This window comes from Anabrus simplex, chromosome 1, assembly GCF_040414725.1.
Source record: "Anabrus simplex isolate iqAnaSimp1 chromosome 1, ASM4041472v1, whole genome shotgun sequence".
Classification (NCBI taxonomy): domain Eukaryota; kingdom Metazoa; phylum Arthropoda; class Insecta; order Orthoptera; family Tettigoniidae; genus Anabrus; species Anabrus simplex.
Genome location: NC_090265.1, coordinates 314,139,641 through 314,157,238, shown reverse-complemented (window position 1 = coordinate 314,157,238; position 17,598 = coordinate 314,139,641). Strand labels below are relative to the sequence as shown.

The window sequence follows — 17,598 nt, the reverse complement described above, 5'->3', positions numbered from 1 at the left end:
GTATGATGGCTTGTTACGTTTGGAGATGCCAGAGGACACGAAGCTTGTGGGCTACGCTGATGATGTGGCCGCCTTGATAGTAGCTCGTAATGTTGAAATGGCTCAAATCAAACTGAACCAGGTGATGCGGCGCATAAAAGAATGGATATGAGTCACAGTCTAACATTAGCCGAACACAAAACGGAGATACTTCTTCTGACGAGGAAAAGGATCGAAACTCTTGTACCAACGACTGTTGGAGAGTTAATGATTGAAACATCTGCGAGCACAAAATATCTAGGAGTGACACTTGACTCCAAGCTCACATTCTGGAATCATATTCAGAGAGCGACAGACAAGGCAGTAAAATCCATGACTGCACTTAGCAGACTAATGGGAAATATTAAAGGTCCGAAATCCAGTAAACGACGTCTTCTCATGTCGACAGTTCAGTTAGTGCTCCTATATGGCTCTGAAATCTGGGCTGAATCCTTGAAATTTGCTTGGTATCGGAGAAGGATAGCTGCCGTACAACGGAGAGCGGCTTTACGTATTGCACGTGCATACCGCACGGTTTCCGAACCTGCAATCCTCACGATGGCAGCAATAGCCCCAATAGACCTACTCGCATTGGAGCGACAGAAATCTGGCGTACCCAAGGAGAGCTGGGAAAGAAATGCACAAAGAAGCGTGCCTTCAGTCAACGGATGAGGCGATGGCAACTCAGATGGGAAAGTGACCCTCGAGGCAAATGGACCAAGCGACTGATACCACACTTGGATATCTGGGTTGAAAGGGCCCATGGTGAAGTAAATTACTACCTCATGCAGCTTCTAACAGGACATGGATATTTCCAGAAATTCCTGCATAAAGTGGGCAGAGCGAGTGACGCAGCATGCATATACTGTGATGACATTGACGACGTATTTCACACCTTTTTTGTATGCGGCCATTGGACGATTCAGAGAAGATGTGTGGAAACTGAACTAGGAGAATTGACAACAGATAATATTATTTCGGTGATGCTGCGAAACCAGGAATCCTGGGATCGCGTGGCAGTGTACGTGGAGAACGTCCTTCGTCAGAAGAAGAAGGATTTAGAAGCATACAAACGTTCGTAAAGGAGAAATGAAGAAAGAAGACATCTGAAAGACAAAGCACGATATCACCCTGAAGTAATGGGAGAGCGGTTCCGGGGTGATGACACACATCATGGGAAAAGGGTGTGTGGTTTTTAGTGGGTAAGAATCCCACACACTTGTGGAGTGCAGATCCTTCACAAGTATCTTTTGAAGATTTTCCACAATCCCTCATAAAATTTTATTATTATTATTATTATTATTATTATTATTATTATTATTATTATTATTATTATTATTATTATTATTATTACTGTGTCCATATATATACTCAGTGCAAATGAGAGATATTGCTACCATATGTCAACATACTTATTTTAGCCTATTTCGACTTAAGTACATTTGACCTGATGCCTTTACTGATAGGACCGAGTATTTACAGTGCACTACTGTGTCTTCTGGTATAGGCTAGAGCAATTCTGTTACTTTCATTGATCTGTCTCTGTCTTATCCTTGGCTTTGACAATATGAAAGTGACTGAAGTATGAGTGATGATAGTAATGCCATTCCTTACTCCTCATCTTATAAATGAATATTTACCTCAATTTCTCCTCTTGAATTCAAACTTTATAATTTCCTAATTTTAAAAGCGCCACTCAAGTTCATGCAGCCAGTCCCTGCTATGAATGGTGTGAAAATGTTGCTCATAGGATCAGTTGGTGCATGCATTTTAGTGGGCTTGGCAGATTGATATGTAATCGCAACTCCTGGCTCGGTGAGGAAAGCAACGGGAAACTACCTCACTCCTCATTTCCCTAGTATGCCTCTTCAGTGATGCCTAGGCCATCTATGACAGCTGATGGTGGAGCTGCAGAGGATCCACCCAGCCTCAGGGCTGAGGATTGAACATACATACAGTTAATGTATCCAGTTAGAATTAAATACAATTTAGTAGATTAATTTCACAAAGATTTTGGAATGGTGATTTGCTATGTTACATGTGGGAGTACAGTTGAGAAAATAGGGGCCATTGTATTTATTTATTTAACCATGTGATATGGAGATAATAGACGCAAGGTTATCGAATAATACTTTACGAGTTCATCAGGTAAGATTACAAGTATAAAATATATAAAGGGGATGTTATTCTTCTAGGTAATGCAGAGATAATTCTGAAGTAAGTGCAGATCTGAGATATTTATTATATGATATTTTCAGGTGCAATTTTCTGCCAAGATCATTTCTCTATTTCCTGATATTATTTGCAGATATGCAGTATTTCCAACATGTGTGTTATATGTTCCTTTATTTGTGTGTGCTACTTTATTTGACGATTGTAAATGGTGAAACAATGTTCTGCATATTTATTTACCTAGCCATGTTTGTTATTTATCATAGTAGCAAACTCAAGCTTATTATAAATAAATAAATAAATAAATAAATAAATAAATAAATAAATAAATAAATAAATAAATAAATAAATAAATAAATAAATAAATAAATAAATAAATAAATAAATAAATAAATAAATAAATAAATAAATAAATAAATAAATAAATAAATAAATAAATAAATCCAACAATGAGCTCTACCAGCATCAAGAAAACCTCATAGATGCCATCAGGAGGAAACGTCTGACTTTCTATGGACACCTATACAGAATGGATCCTAATAGATTATCCCATAAGATCTTCAAGGTTGCTAACAAAGGCAAAGCTACTGGATTCCCCTGGACCAAACAAGTGGACAAAGATCTTGCAGAGCTTAATATTAATCAAGCCGCCATTACTGACAGAAATGCATACCGTTTAATGGTCAAAACTAAACCTTTCCTAACATCCCTTACATCCGCTAGCCACAAAGGAGCCGGGAATTGGTCAGAGGAGCGCAGGAAAGAATTCAGCGAGAAAATGAAGGAATACTGGGCCAACAGGAAGGCTCAAGAGGCCACTAAGAACACAATCCAGTATGCTAAAAGGGGCAGACGAAGACAAAAACACAGCTAGAACACAAGCACCGTGGTCCACAGATGGCCTAAACGCAAAGAAAAAAAAAATAATAAATAAATAAATATGTAAATAAACAAATAAATAAATAAATAAATAAATCAATCAATCAATCAATCAATCAATCAATCAATCAATCAATCAATGGTCTGCATTTAGGGATGTTGCCCACGTGGCAGATTCCCTATCAGTTTTTTACCTAGCTTTTTCTTAAATGTTTTCAAAGAACTTTGAAATTTATTGAACAATTTCCTTGATAATTTATTCCAATCCCTTACTCCTCATCCTATAAATGAATATTTGCCTCAATTTGTCCTCTTGAATTCAAACTTTATAATTTCCTAATTTTAAAAGCTCAGCTCAAGTTTATTAGTCTACTAATGTCATTCCATGCCATCTCTCCACTGACAGCTCAAAACATATCACTTAGTCGAGCATCTTGTCTCCTTACTTCCAAGTCTTCCCAGCCCAAAGTTTTTTAGAACACTACTCCTTTGTTGGAAATGACCCAGAACACATAGTACTGCTTTCCTTTGGATCTTCTACAGTTCTCATATCAAGTAGTCTTGGTGTGGGTCTCATACACTGAAACAATACTCTAATTGGGATCTTACCAGAAACTTATACGCCCTCTCCTCTACATCCTTACTACAACTCCTAAATACCCTCAAAACCATGTGAAGAGATTAGTAACCTTTCTTAACAATCTTGTTAATATGATTACCTGAGTGAAGAAAGTTCCTTATATTAACACCTAGGTACTTACAGTGTTTCCCATGTGGTGCTATCACCCCATCAACACAGTAATTAAAATGGAGAGGACATTTTCTCTTGGTGAAACAACCTGACTTTTCAGACCATTTACCAGCATACCATTGTCCGCAGTCCATCTCACAATACTGTATAGGTCCCCCAGCATCTGCTCAAAATCCTGCAATTCATTTACTCCTCTATACAGTATAGCATCATCCGCAATTGCCTTATCTGTGATTCCAGTCCTTACTCATATTATTTATATATACTGTAACCATATTGACGATGCCCGTACTTAATTCACTGGAGAGCATAGGTTTGACGCCAGGGCGTGTACGGTCTATGCTTAGGAAATGTCAGAGAGAGAGCAGCAAAATAAGTTCTTATTAGGAAGTCTGAGATATGGTGAATTTTTTTTTTTTTTTTTTAAGAATTTGTTTTACATCACACTGATACAGGTCTTATGGCGACAATGGGACAGGAAAGGCCTAGGAGTGGGAAGGAAGCAGCTGTGGCCTTAATTTAGGTACAGCCCCAGTATTTGTCTGGAGTGAAAAATAGGAAAGCATGGAAAACCATCTTAAGGGCTGCCGACAGTGGGGTTTGAACCCACTATCTCCTAGATGCAAGCTCACAGCTGTGCTTCCCCAAACGCACGGCTCGCCCAGTATGGTGAATTCTAATGTAAAGAAGTACTACCAGTATTTACCACAAACTGATATAACAATTGATGAGCAAGTTGTTCCCTTCAGAGGAAAGAGCCCCTTCTGACAGTGTGTATGTTCTAAGCCTGACAAATATGGCATGAAAATTTGGTGGGCCTAGGATTCTAAAATGTACAATCCTCTGTTTGGTTAGCCCTATACTGGTAAGGAAAATGGCCTAGGAAGCCAAACTGTAGAGACTCTTACTGAACCATACCAGAGATAGAAAAGGAGTGTAGGGAAACCAACAAACCATACAAAATCGCTTAATGTGTGTATATGACATAACAATCAGGAAAAAACTCAAGTGGTACACCACTAAAACTGAGATCTCAAAACACCATGCATGGTGCTAGAATAATGTACTTCAGATTCCACACAATGAGCAGAAGGCAAGAATGTACCAAACACAATTGCTATTGTTAGCAAAAAATCAACAGTGGACCTGGGTGTGGTATCAGTGCTGTGGATGCATGTGGATATATTCATTTACGCACAAAAAGATGAGTGTCATGTGCAGCTGAATCGCTGTTCACTTATCTCTGTGTATCTCAAGGTTAAAAGTTCTGCTTGTTGATGATGCTTGTTGTTTAAAGGGGCCTAACATCTAAGGTTATTGGCCCGTTAAAAGTTTTCTCAGCTCTTACTAAAAGTGTCTGAGAAAAAAAAAAAACAAGTGCAAGGAAATTCTGGATGTCTCTACTTAAATACTGGAAAGTGTCATAAAAAATGCATAAACAATTTTTACGATTATTCAATCCAACCAGAATGACACAGACAGACAGAACTTTCAAAAACGATGGATACGAGGGCTATGCCGAAAGTTTTTAGCAGAGTATGAGAAAAAAATGTATTTACGAAACAACAATTACAACTTTTCAAAATACTCTCCATTAGCACGTATACACTTTTCCACTCTCTGAAACCACTTAGAAAATGTTTTAATCCAAGCTTCTTTCGGGATGTCACTCAGTGCACTCTCGTATGCTGCAATGGCCTCTTCATCTGACGAAAACCGCTGCCCACATATTTTTTCCGTGGTCTTAGGTAACAGAAAGAAGTCAGATGGGATCAGGTCAGGTGAATAGGGGGGATGAGGTAACACTCGCACTTTTTCCCTTTCCAAAAAGTCCATTGTTCTGGCAGCCCTGTGTGCAGATGCATTGTCATGATGCAGCAGAAGGTGGCCACTCTTGGACTTAGGTGCTGTGACCTCCAAGTGGCGAGGACTTTGGGAAGACAGTCATTCACATACCATTCAGCATTGACTGTACAACGTGTGTCCAAGGTCACAGAGGTGCGATGCCCCATTTTCGTAGAAAAAGTTGCCACCATCTTCTTTCCGGAGCTCCGACTTCGACGAACTTTTGTGGGCGGTTCCTCCCCTGGAAAGCACCACACAGAAGAATGTGTCTTCATTTCAGGGTCATAATGGTAGACGTTTCATCACCTGTGACGATATTGTAGGTGTCTTCGGACTGCCGTCCATTGAATTTTTCTAGCATGAAATGACACCAGTCCATTCTCTCCTCCTTTTGGCTTTCTGTCAGGGACTGTGGCACTCAACGGGCACATTTCTTGGTAAGGCCTAAATAATCGTGAACAATGGTCTGCGCTGCTCTTGACCCAATATTTAAGGTCCCTTCAATGTCACAAAATGTAAGATATGGGGCCGATGATCTAGGCCCCTTTAAACAACAAACATCAATCAATCAAATGTAAGATGTGGATGTGCTTTGAACATTACCCTCACAGCATCAATGTTTTCTTGAGTCACAGCTGTTGCTGGGCGACCGGGACGAGGTTCATCTTCAATTGACTGCTGACCCCTTGAAAACTCGTGAAACCAGTTTCCAACTGTGGCTCTAGAAGGGGCAACCTCACCAAAAATGCACAGCAAAGAAGAATGGTATTCTTCGGCACTTAATTTCTTTTTATAATCATAAAAAATCATTACTCGAAAATCGTGGCGCGACAGATCCATCTTGCACCGTGTCTGACTCAGCACTGCCTGTGCTTTCTTCCCTCGCTGTGGAGGAACTACTGCTAGGAGGGGTTGCGCGCGCATGTTCCAAGGTCAAAAAACATTGCTCTTTCAAATGAAAATAATCCCATTGTCCTCAGAATTACGGTTTACGCGCTGCTAAAAACTTTCAGCATAACCTTCGTATTGACTCCACATCATGTACACTATCAAACTTCTCAAGATTGCAACGAAACAAATGTATGGACAGACACTACATTATTCTTATATTGGTAAGATAGAGAGAAATTCAGCAGTTACATGTTGTATGTCACATCACAGTGTCAGTTAATGGTATTCATTATAAATCAAAATATTTTCACCAAAGGTCGTATTTTCATAAAAAAATGAGTATTATAAATATAAGGAGTGGAAAGCAACTGATGACAGCCTAAGTCAACAATATACAGTAATTACCTGAGATAACTTTGCATTAAATTTGGCACATGATATAATCATTTATGAGTGATATATTCATTTATGCACAAAAAAATGAGTGTCATGTGCAGCTTTGGTAATATCAAAGAAACCAAGTACTATGCCATACTCCCCATCACAATTAATTCTTTTATGAAAATTCTTTTAACAAAAATATTTAAGGCGAATAATAACAGTCTAGTTAAATTTAGAACAAGTCAATGTATAATGCCCTTTGAAAACATTTATAACAAAAGACAAAAATTTGGAATTGTCCCATAAAAAACCATGATGACTAACTACTTTCGATCACATCTATATAAATACTATAAAATGTTGTCTATACACTTCAAATGCTTTTCATCATTATTATCTATGACAAAGGGTTTTCCTGTCAATAGAAAGTATCTGATTAGCTTCTCCTACCAACCCTATGGTTGTCAGTTGTTCACTAACTCGGTAATAATGGATAGTACTGCTATCCTGAACAATAAGCGAGGTGCATTGTATAACTGAAAACTGCAAGCTGCAAATAAGACTTACCTAATGTAGTGAGTAAAGATACAGCAAACAAGATACATCCAGCATAGTTCCACACCTTTCCACCTCCTCCTCCTTCACCATAGCCAGAGCTGACTGCCTGCAGAAGGAGTTGTTCATGCTGCACCACATACTCCGATATCCTACCTCGATGTAAACTCTCTGTGTTGTTCAATGAACTAGAATTGACTTTCTTCAGATCTTTTGCTAAATTATCAATCAGTTCCTTTTGCATCAGTCTCAACTCTGTGGTCTGCTCATCTTCTCTTGGTCCCTCTGTTTGTTGGAATGCAGCTGCTCCCAGTAGTGCCCATAAGAAAAGTAGGATGCCCAGGCCACATTGAGAGAATGCCCAGCGTCCAATAAGTCTCAGAAAGAAGCGAAAATGACAAAATTCCCATTCACTTTCATCTTGACTACAGCCACAGATTGGCAAGAAACGTAAACGATACTGAGGAGATGGTGACACCTGCACTCCTACCGACATGTACAGGTTTGCACTATTCTTACAATTTAATTCTAACTCCAAGTGAGGTCGATCTCTTTTTTCTTTGAATGAGTTTCTATTATTCACAACAGGTGCACTATAAGGTCTTCCTGAAGGTGATATAGGTTTATCCACTTCAGCTTCTTGATTTGTAGCCAAAGGTGAACTCTGCACAAGAATTGGATTATCATTGGACTGGGATGAATGGGTTCTGTTATCGTTTTCTCTGTCTTCAACATCTGGTGAAGAATTCCCACTGCTGTCTGTCATGATGTCTTCTTGATTACTCTGATCTAATTTCTCAGAAACTTCATTAACATTGAAGTTAATACAATGGTAATCTTTCTCTGGCATCAGTTCACTGGAATGAGTTCTGTTTACAATCTGAAACAATCAAATGTGTATTTTCAAGAAAAGAAATAATCCAGTTAAATAAACACAGTATAAACACTGCAGCAACACTGTTATGTCCCTTCTCAAACTTGAGAGTTTAGCACAATTACAACAGAACTTTTAGGATGGGCAAGGTATTTCTGTTTGAAAAACAAAATATTGATCTACAGAGAAAGTAGGCCTATGTAGCATTGGTAACACAACAAATGAGAAGTTATTAAAAGAACTGAATCACATGGATAAACGCATGGATAAAGTGAACAAGTGATGACACAGGATAGATTGAGGTTGAGTATATGTTTTGCCCTGCTAATGATAGTACACTGATGAGTCTTAAGTTTGAGACCAGACTTTTAGGATCATTGCCCCCTTATGTACAGCATGAATTAGAATTGTCCAGATGATTTAGGACAGCAAACATATAAAGTGCATTTTTCTTCTTTCTATGTCAAGTTCATAAGGTGGTGATTTTCAAATCTAGGGTTGATTTGAGTGAAAATATCAGGTTATGAGGCTATCATATCATCTCTTAATGTTACTTCAGAATCTTTTTTCTGGGCTGTCTTAGGAAATGATAAATAGATAGTTTCTAGTTATATTAATGAAGTGGGCAGAATCCCTGATATGTACTTCATTGCCAGGAGAGATTATTGCTGTTTGACAACCTTGGAATAGACTAGACAGGGTAATATATCATAAGGTTTTTTTTCCATTCAGCATTTATAAGCCCACCCAGTTTTTCTTACCAACCATCTAGTGAGAGTGAATTATTCATAGAAAGTCTTTGTCTTCTAGATTATTTGATGCCAGCTTTCTAATTCCAGTCCCTAAAGATCTCCTAATTTTTAATGCATCATATAGATCATAATGACAGGAGCATTTTGTCTTCTAGGGGATTGGGGCTTAGCACTGCATGAAAATGACTATCTAAACTTATTTTAGTTGATGAAGAACCTAATTTTTATTGAAGGGTATAATACTTAAGTATTTTATCATCTTAACCTTTATTTAAAATACACGTAAGTAATCTATGAGCAATAATAAGGAGAAATTATAACTGAGTTATAACAAGTGAAATTAACAAAATATCCAATGATAAACTCTGTTGAAAAGAAAACAAACAAACATGATTGAGATTTAAAGTTTGTAAATTTGCATCAGTACACAATTAACCATCAAGACAGTCATGGCATACAACATTTGTGTGTTCAAGGCACAGATACTTATGTCACTTCTTACAGAAGTACTTTGTCTTCCGGTTTTGCTTAAACGTGCAGACCCTGCATCTTCCCACTTCCTTTGACGGTTCTAATCTAGGTTGGACATCTTCCTTGATGTTGTAAATTTCCTTTAGCCTCTTTCTAGTTATGCTGGGAATATTGGAAATAGAAGCTCTTCGGACGGCATGATTCTTCATTAGGTCAATAGCCAACTCAGTCAGGAATTTATGCCGGACAATTTTGGCAGATGGGCAGTTATGAGTAAATATCAGCTGAGTATTTATGCCTGAAATATTAACTAATCCAAAGAAAATCACCAGGGCCCAGCGAGCAGTATTCCTAGCGCAATTGAGGAGCATTTTTTCAAAACTCGATAAATGGAAAAATGTTTGAAATTGAGTTATGCATGCTGATGTTATCAGTTTGAACTTGCTCACCATCCTGTGCAATCATCCTTTGCATAAGTCGATATTTGCCGTGTATAGAAGTGGTTGAAATCACTAGGTTTTTGCAAAAGTCGATATATTCTCTCGGAAAGTTAAAGCAAAACTTGATAAATGCAGTTAACTATTAATCACGTGGCACTCTCGTGGATAATCAGAAGTGTTATTCTGTGGAACAATGGAATGCCGGACTCCTTTATTGAAAGGATGTATTCTTGAAACTGCATGCCACATGTTCCCGCGATTAGCCCTCATTGTCGTCGACAGAATAAAACTCACTTCTTGAGAAGTTTTAAGCAAGTTACTGTGTGAGGAACTATTTCACTCTACAACAGTATTAATGAATCTGAAGATTCTGAAGCTGGCGTGCCGGTTCAGGAATGTGTCGGTGGAAGAAAGTCTAGATACAAGAAGAGAGTACCTGGAAAGCTGACTAGAACTAAAAACGAACCTAATATTAAATGCACTCATGGACTCAAAGACTTGCCCACAAGTACAGAAACTAAAACGATGAAACAATGCAAAGCTGCTGAACTCTGCTATGAAGATATCACAGAATTCCATCATCATGTGACTTCTTTAAACAAGGTCGATCAAGACAAGTTTCTATTGAAGTATATGCATATTTCCACACCTCAACGCAGGGTAGTGAACATTGAAAGTGCTAGGAAGAAGAAAACTGTTTCTGTGAAGTACAGCATTAGGAAGAAAACTGGTGAAATACTTCCTGTCTGTGCAGCAACTTTTCAAGGAATTTCTGGCATGTCAAAGGACAGATTATCTTATCTGGCTAGTAGGTTTCATCATACTGGGAAGTTACCTAAGGAAAATCAAGGTGGTGACAGAACAGGCAAGGAACACAAGGACATAACGGTTGCCATTAAGAATCACATCAAAATATATAAATGCAGAGAGAGTCATCATGGCAGAGGAAAGTCTAAGAGAGGATATTTACCATCATATCTCTCAGTCAATAAGATGTGGAAGACATTCTGTGAAGAAAGGAAAAGTTCTGGATTGAAACTGTGCTTGCTGTCAAAATATGAGTATATATTCTATAAGTGTTTCAATCTGTCATTCAAAACTCCTCACACTGATACCTGCTCCACTTGTAAAATTAGTCTGATGAAAATAAAGACAGAAACATGCCTAGAGAAGAAGAATGAACTGAGGACGTTATAGATTGCATAAACTTTGTGTAAAGCGGTTTTATCAAATAATGAAAGAAAACCCAGGTGTCATCAAGATATGTTTTGACATGCAACATAATCACCCAATTCCGAAGTTATCAGTGAGCGAGGTTTTCTATGCTAGACAAGTGTGGTTATACAACCCCTGCATCATGATTCACTCAAAGGAGCAGAGACAGGAAGACATATTTTTCTGTACTTGGCTAGAAACAGAATCTTCAGGAAGTTGCTTCAGCTTTACTGGACTTTCTTTTTAACCTGAAAAAGAAACTGCACAAAGATGGCTCTACCACGATACATTTATTCTCAGACTCTTGTAGCAGCCAAAACAAAAACAGTGTCATCCTGGCCACACTTACTGCTTTCTTGGAAAAAAGCACATTATTCAGTAATATTCTACATTTCTTCCCTATTCGGGGACACAGCTACATGGCTCCAGACAGAGTGTTCGGTAGAATTGAGAAATCTTACAGAAGACGGGAAAACATACTGTCTCCCAAACAATTCTGAGCAGGGACTGGGAAATCAAAGATCTAAAAGAGAGTTCACAGAAGGTACTACGAGCTAGGTTGCCATTTAAAATGAATAGTCAACGTGTTATCACATATAATAAGAGACATAAAAGAGTCTCCGTATCAGTACAGCATACCTACTTCGCATACCCAGTGGAAGTTGAAGTTCTGAAAATGAAATCCAGCCATGAAGTATTGCTAAAATCCTCTGTTTTACCAAAGAAAAATATGGTGAGCAAAGAAAAGAAGAAGGATGTTCAAGCTCTGTTGAAGTTTTTTGAAATACCGGATGATGCTGTGGATTTCTACAGGGTCATGTTAGAAGACAAGTAACAGCCTTCTGATGGCTATGTGTTTTGATGAGTTCTTAAATATTAATTGAGTAGACTTTATTTTGTAAGACTTAACTTTAATTTAACCTGTGTAATATTAATGTGTTCATTCATTACAATAGGATTGATATTATAGGTTAATACCTTATTTTGTTTTATGTTACACTGCTTGATGCTAAGTATAATAGAATCTAATAATATTATGTAATCTTACAATACCAAGTAGCTTATATTAAAAATGTATGACAATGGAGCTCAAAAATAAATAAAAAATATTAAAAAAATATTATTCACAAAATAACAAAAATAAAAATAAGTAAATAATTCCATAAACAAAAGTATATCATTCAGTTAGGGTATTAAAGTGAAATTCCATTTTACCAGAATATTTGCAATATAGACTTTTGAAAAAACTTGAGAAAATTATCTTCTAATCTTACCTCATCCACCTTAAGTTTCAACAAGTTCTATTCACGTATCGTGCTTGTCTCTATTGGAACTAACATCGACGAAAATTTGAAATGTTTCATGCGTATGCTTCTAACTGGAAATAAAAAAACACATTTCCTGAAAAATGATGTTTGCTGCAAATGTCGAGTTTTGAAAAAAATGCTCCTCAATTATAATTAGCACTCAGTTGATCGACCATGTCAACAGGTCTGAGAAGTCAGCTTCATCCTTTTGACTAGCAGGGTCGGCTAAAACAGCTTCAAGGAGCTCCCTAACATGAGACTCTTCGCTTTCGAAATTCATATCCTTGAACACACAAGACGAAAAAACATAACCATATTGTCTTGACCAGTAAAGAAACATTAGTGTTAGCTCAACCATCTAACAATTCTAACAGTGAATACAACAATCAACACTGCTTACACTACTAGGCTTCGGAATATAATGAGCTAATGAGTACATATAAATCCACAAAAATCTAGGTCATACCTTTCATTTGCATGCAACCATAAAACAAGATTGGTGACTTCGGTCTATTGGACTGTGTACGCTCTTAGTGACCTTGGTGTGTGAGACTGAAAAGACTTCCACTGACCTGTACGGTTATTGTTCAAGCTTGTGTAGTGGTGAGTATACTCGAGAATAAAATTGATGAAAGTAACCTGATGCGTAGTTAGCTCACTCCAACGAGGAAAGAAGGAGGCGCAATCGTTTATGATGATACAGATGTTGATTTCCATAGGGAATATGAACATCTGTATCATATATTCCCTACGGGAATCAACATCTGTATCATCTGATGGGCAAGCAGGCATCAATTTTTGGTAATGAGATTAAGTCTCTCATAGTGCATTGGCACTGCTGGTGGCTCCAATTAGCTTACGCAGTGGCCTCCATGGTATGCACTAGCCATGCGTCTTGGTAGGTGTGCTATGTACCAACTGATGAGCCCAGCCCTGCACATGGGGGCGAAACGCTGGCAACCAGGAATGAGTTGGTAGCTGGAAAATTTATAATGTCCAATAACGGACCATTTATATTGGTATTATCGTTTCTGATGTCAGTCTGTGACACCATGCTTCACTAATGGAGGGTTAAATAAACATCACAAAGCAAGTGGCAGTGTAGTTCGGATTACGTAGCTATCAGTTTGCATTCGGAAGATAGCGGGTTCGAACCCGATGGCCACTTTCTAGCCCTCTCCTATCCCATCGTTGCCACAAGACCTATCTGTGTCAGTGCAACGTAAAGCAAATTGTTGTACTTTCTAAAGACATGGCTTTCCAAACTGAAATTTCTAAACTGTATAATTTTGAAGATTTAATCCTCCCTTAAACTATAATTAAGATTCCAACACATAATAATCCATTCATTCTAGAGGATCCAAGGGTCTCCTTTATGTTCTTTTAAATTTTGTTATGTTCTGCACATGTCAACATAAAATAAAGAAAATCTACTGCAAATACAATCTACATTCCTGAAGGAGAAATTAAGAAAATCATTAGTAAATTAAGAAATGAACAAACTTATCGTTTGGTTGGCTTCATCCTCTTGGATCAGGTGGTGATGTGCGCTCCTTCATGTCGGCGTCCAACTCATGACGCTTAGCACTACATAGCCATACTGATACCATACCATTTAATATTTTTTACAATTTCATAATTCATATTTGAATTTATTTCTATTAGTGTTGGCTTCCACAATTCCTTAAGGACATTTTTATTTGAAAGCTTCTACTAAAACGGACTGTGATTTGAGTAAATTGTATTCCGAAAAACTGTGCTGGTGGCATCATATTGTTTCATGCTGTTCGTATAATTTTTGACATCCAGTCTCCAACTGTTAGCCATATCTCTGGACCTAAATGAAATGGGAAAATGGCTCAATACTTTGTGTTTCTAGTGCAACTATCCTTTTTTTTTTTTTTGCAAGTTGCTTTACGACGCACCGATACAGATAGATCTTATGGCGACGATAGGACAGGAAAGGGCTAGGAATGGGAAGGAAGCGGCTGTGGCCTTAATTAAAGTACAGTGTCCGGTGTGAAAATAGGAAACCACGGAAAACCATCTTCAGGGCTGCCCGAATACTAGATACAGGCCACATTTAAGCGACTGCAGCTATCGAGCTCGGTACAACTATCCTTAATTGAAATATCTTATAGGCCCTACATAAGATATTTCCCCTCGCACCAAAACAAAACACTTGTATGACTTATACATTTCTCTATGTATATATATAATTTTTTTAAAGACCAGTGACTAGCAGAGTCCAAAAAAAAAAAAAAAAAACCTATTGAAGCATAAGTGTGTGCAGTGAGCCTGCCTGTAACTGTTTCTCGCCAGCAGTGGAAGCACTGTATGCATGTACGTGTTTCTTGAATTTCCTTTAGCATGTGTGTTTTTGAAAAAGGTAATGATATGGTTTATCACACTGAGAAGAGAGCTATTGTAGTGTCACAATTACATAAAACAATATGTTGCAGTTATGATGCAAACTTGAAATCTAAAGTGGCGAGATTTGTGTAAACAAACAACAAAGGCCTTGCAGCATAACTTTATGGTGTTAAAAAAAGCCTAATGTCTGATGTTGGAGAAAATCGAAGGAAAAATTCAACAATTAATTTATTCCTGTAAACGGAACAAATATGTTTATAGCTGAATGTCATAAATGACTGAAACAAATTAAATATGTTCCATCTGTAATTCATCACATTAAGAACTGAAAGGTGGAAGAAATATATTGTTCCATTTACAGGAATAAATTATTATTATTATTATTATTATTATTATTATTATTATTATTATTATTATTATTATTATTATTATTCTAGAGGGCGGCGTACAATGGAGATGGCCGCCAGATTGGGATTAATGGTTATCAACGTTGGTAATGTGACAACCTTTCGGCGACCAGGATGTCAGGGAACTATACTAGATGTAACCTTTGCTTCTGAAGACATTGTGTCTAGGATAACTGAATGGTGAGTGATTGAAGAATATACTGGAAGCGATCATCAGTATATAACTTTTTGTGTACTTCAAGAGACTCCGCATCTAAGGATTATCACACAGAAGCCAGAAAGATGGAACATAGCCACTACGGATAGAGAAAAATTTCATGAAGTAATACAGAATGGAATGGACTGTATGGTGGATATATGTCACAGAGTCAAAAGAAGCATAATTGCTAATAAATGTGTGGAACACGCCATGAGACTCCTTCAGCAAGCATGTGACGCATCAATGACCAGAATCAAACAACAGAGAGGCGAGCGTCCAGCATATTGGTGGAATGAAGAAATTGCTGAGCTGAGGAAACAATGCCTGCGACTCAGATGAAGGACACAAAGAGCACGACACAACGATGAAGCTATCTCAGTAGAGTATAAGACTATGAAGAAAAGACTGCGAAATACAATTAAAAGGAGTAAAGCAGACAAGTGATGGGAAATGTCTAAGGAAGTGGATGAAAATCCATGGGGATTAGGGTATAAAATCGTTATGAAGAAATTTGGGATGCTCCCAAGCCCGATCATGGATCCACGCACCATGGAAGAAATAGTACACACACTATTCCCTGATCATGCAGAGAGGAATGATGACGAGGCCAAGAAAGAACTAGATAATGTACCACCTTTTACAACTGAAGAATTGATAACAGCAATTAATTCCCTTAGAAAAAAGAAACCCCCTGGACGAGATGGTATTCCAGCGGAAGTACTAAAGGTGGCAGTTGAATTATGTCCTCAACTGCTGTTGAGAATGTATAACCATTGTTTGAAAGTGGGAATTTTTGGCTTTCGTTGGAAGATAGCCAGATTAGTTTGGATCAGTAAAGGGAAAACTGGGGGTTACAGACCTCTATGTATGCTGGACACTGCTGGGAAAGGTTTAGAGAAGCTGCAACAGCCGAGAATACTATCAGCAGTTTGATTAACTGGCGACCTATCTGACCAACAACGTGGATTTCGCAGAGGTCACTCATGGCTAGATGCTGTGAAGGAAGTGGTGAAGACAGCAGAACGAGCTCAAATGGGTAATCATTACTCTAGAAAGCTAACGCTTCTTGTGACTCTAGATGTTAAAAATGCTTTCAACTCGGCAAGAGGGAGTGATATTTTGGAAGCTCTACAAGAAACCAGAAAATCTCATGTACATGCTGCGAGACTATTTGAAAGACCGTACATTGTTATATGACAAGGAAGATGGTCAGAGAAGAAAATGGCTCACAGCTGGTGCAGCGCAAGGCTCAATTCTTGGACCAAACATTTGGAATATCATGTATGATGGTTTGTTATGGCTGGGGATGCCAGAAGATGTGAAACTTGTGAGTTATACTGATAATGTGGCTGCTCTGATAGTAACCCATAACCTAGAGCTGGCTCAATTTAAATTGAATCAGGTGATGTGACGTGTCAATCACAAGTTAGAACTCGCAGATCATAAAACGGAAATTGTCCTCCTGATGAGGAAAAGGATTAATACTGTTGTACCGATGCAGATCAGGCAGATAGCCATCGAAACAATTAGGAGCACAAAATATCTTGGTGTAACACTCGATACTAAGCTTACATAATGGGGACCACATCTAATGGGTGACAGATAAGGCAGCGAAAACCATGACTGCACTGAGTAGATTCATGGGAAATATCAAGGGGCCGAAATATAGTAAAAGGCAGCTTCTCATGTCGACTGTCAAATCGATACTTCTATACGGTTCAGAAATTTGGGCTGAATCGTTAAAAATTGCAAAATATCGGACAAGAATTGCAGCTGTACAACGGAGAGCAGCTTACAAATTGCTTGCGCATATCGTACAGTATCAGAACCTGCAATTCTAGTAGTAGCAGCAGTAGCTCCTATTGACTTGTTGGCTTTTGAAAGACAAGAAATTTGGCTCACACAAGAAGAGCTAGGAAGGAAAAGGGCAAAAGGCTTTGGCTCTTAGTCGCAGAATGCAACGATGGCAAACAAGATGGGAAGATGATTCTACAGGGAAATGGACGAAAAGACTGATACCTTCTCTGGGCGTATGGATTGGCCGAAATCATGGTGAAGTGAACTACTA

General features: G+C 38.1%; 1 protein-coding gene across 2 annotated transcripts in view; it reads right to left on the bottom strand.

Annotated features, from left to right (window-relative positions):
* Positions 1-17,598, bottom strand: part of LOC136856734 (uncharacterized) — a 93,248-nt gene that overhangs the window by 61,272 nt on the left and 14,378 nt on the right. For both annotated transcript variants that reach the window (XM_067134812.2, XM_067134813.2), the window contains exon 2: positions 7,505-8,372. In XM_067134812.2, the coding sequence (XP_066990913.2) occupies positions 7,505-8,372 (868 nt within the window). The remainder of the gene's footprint in view (positions 1-7,504; positions 8,373-17,598) is intronic.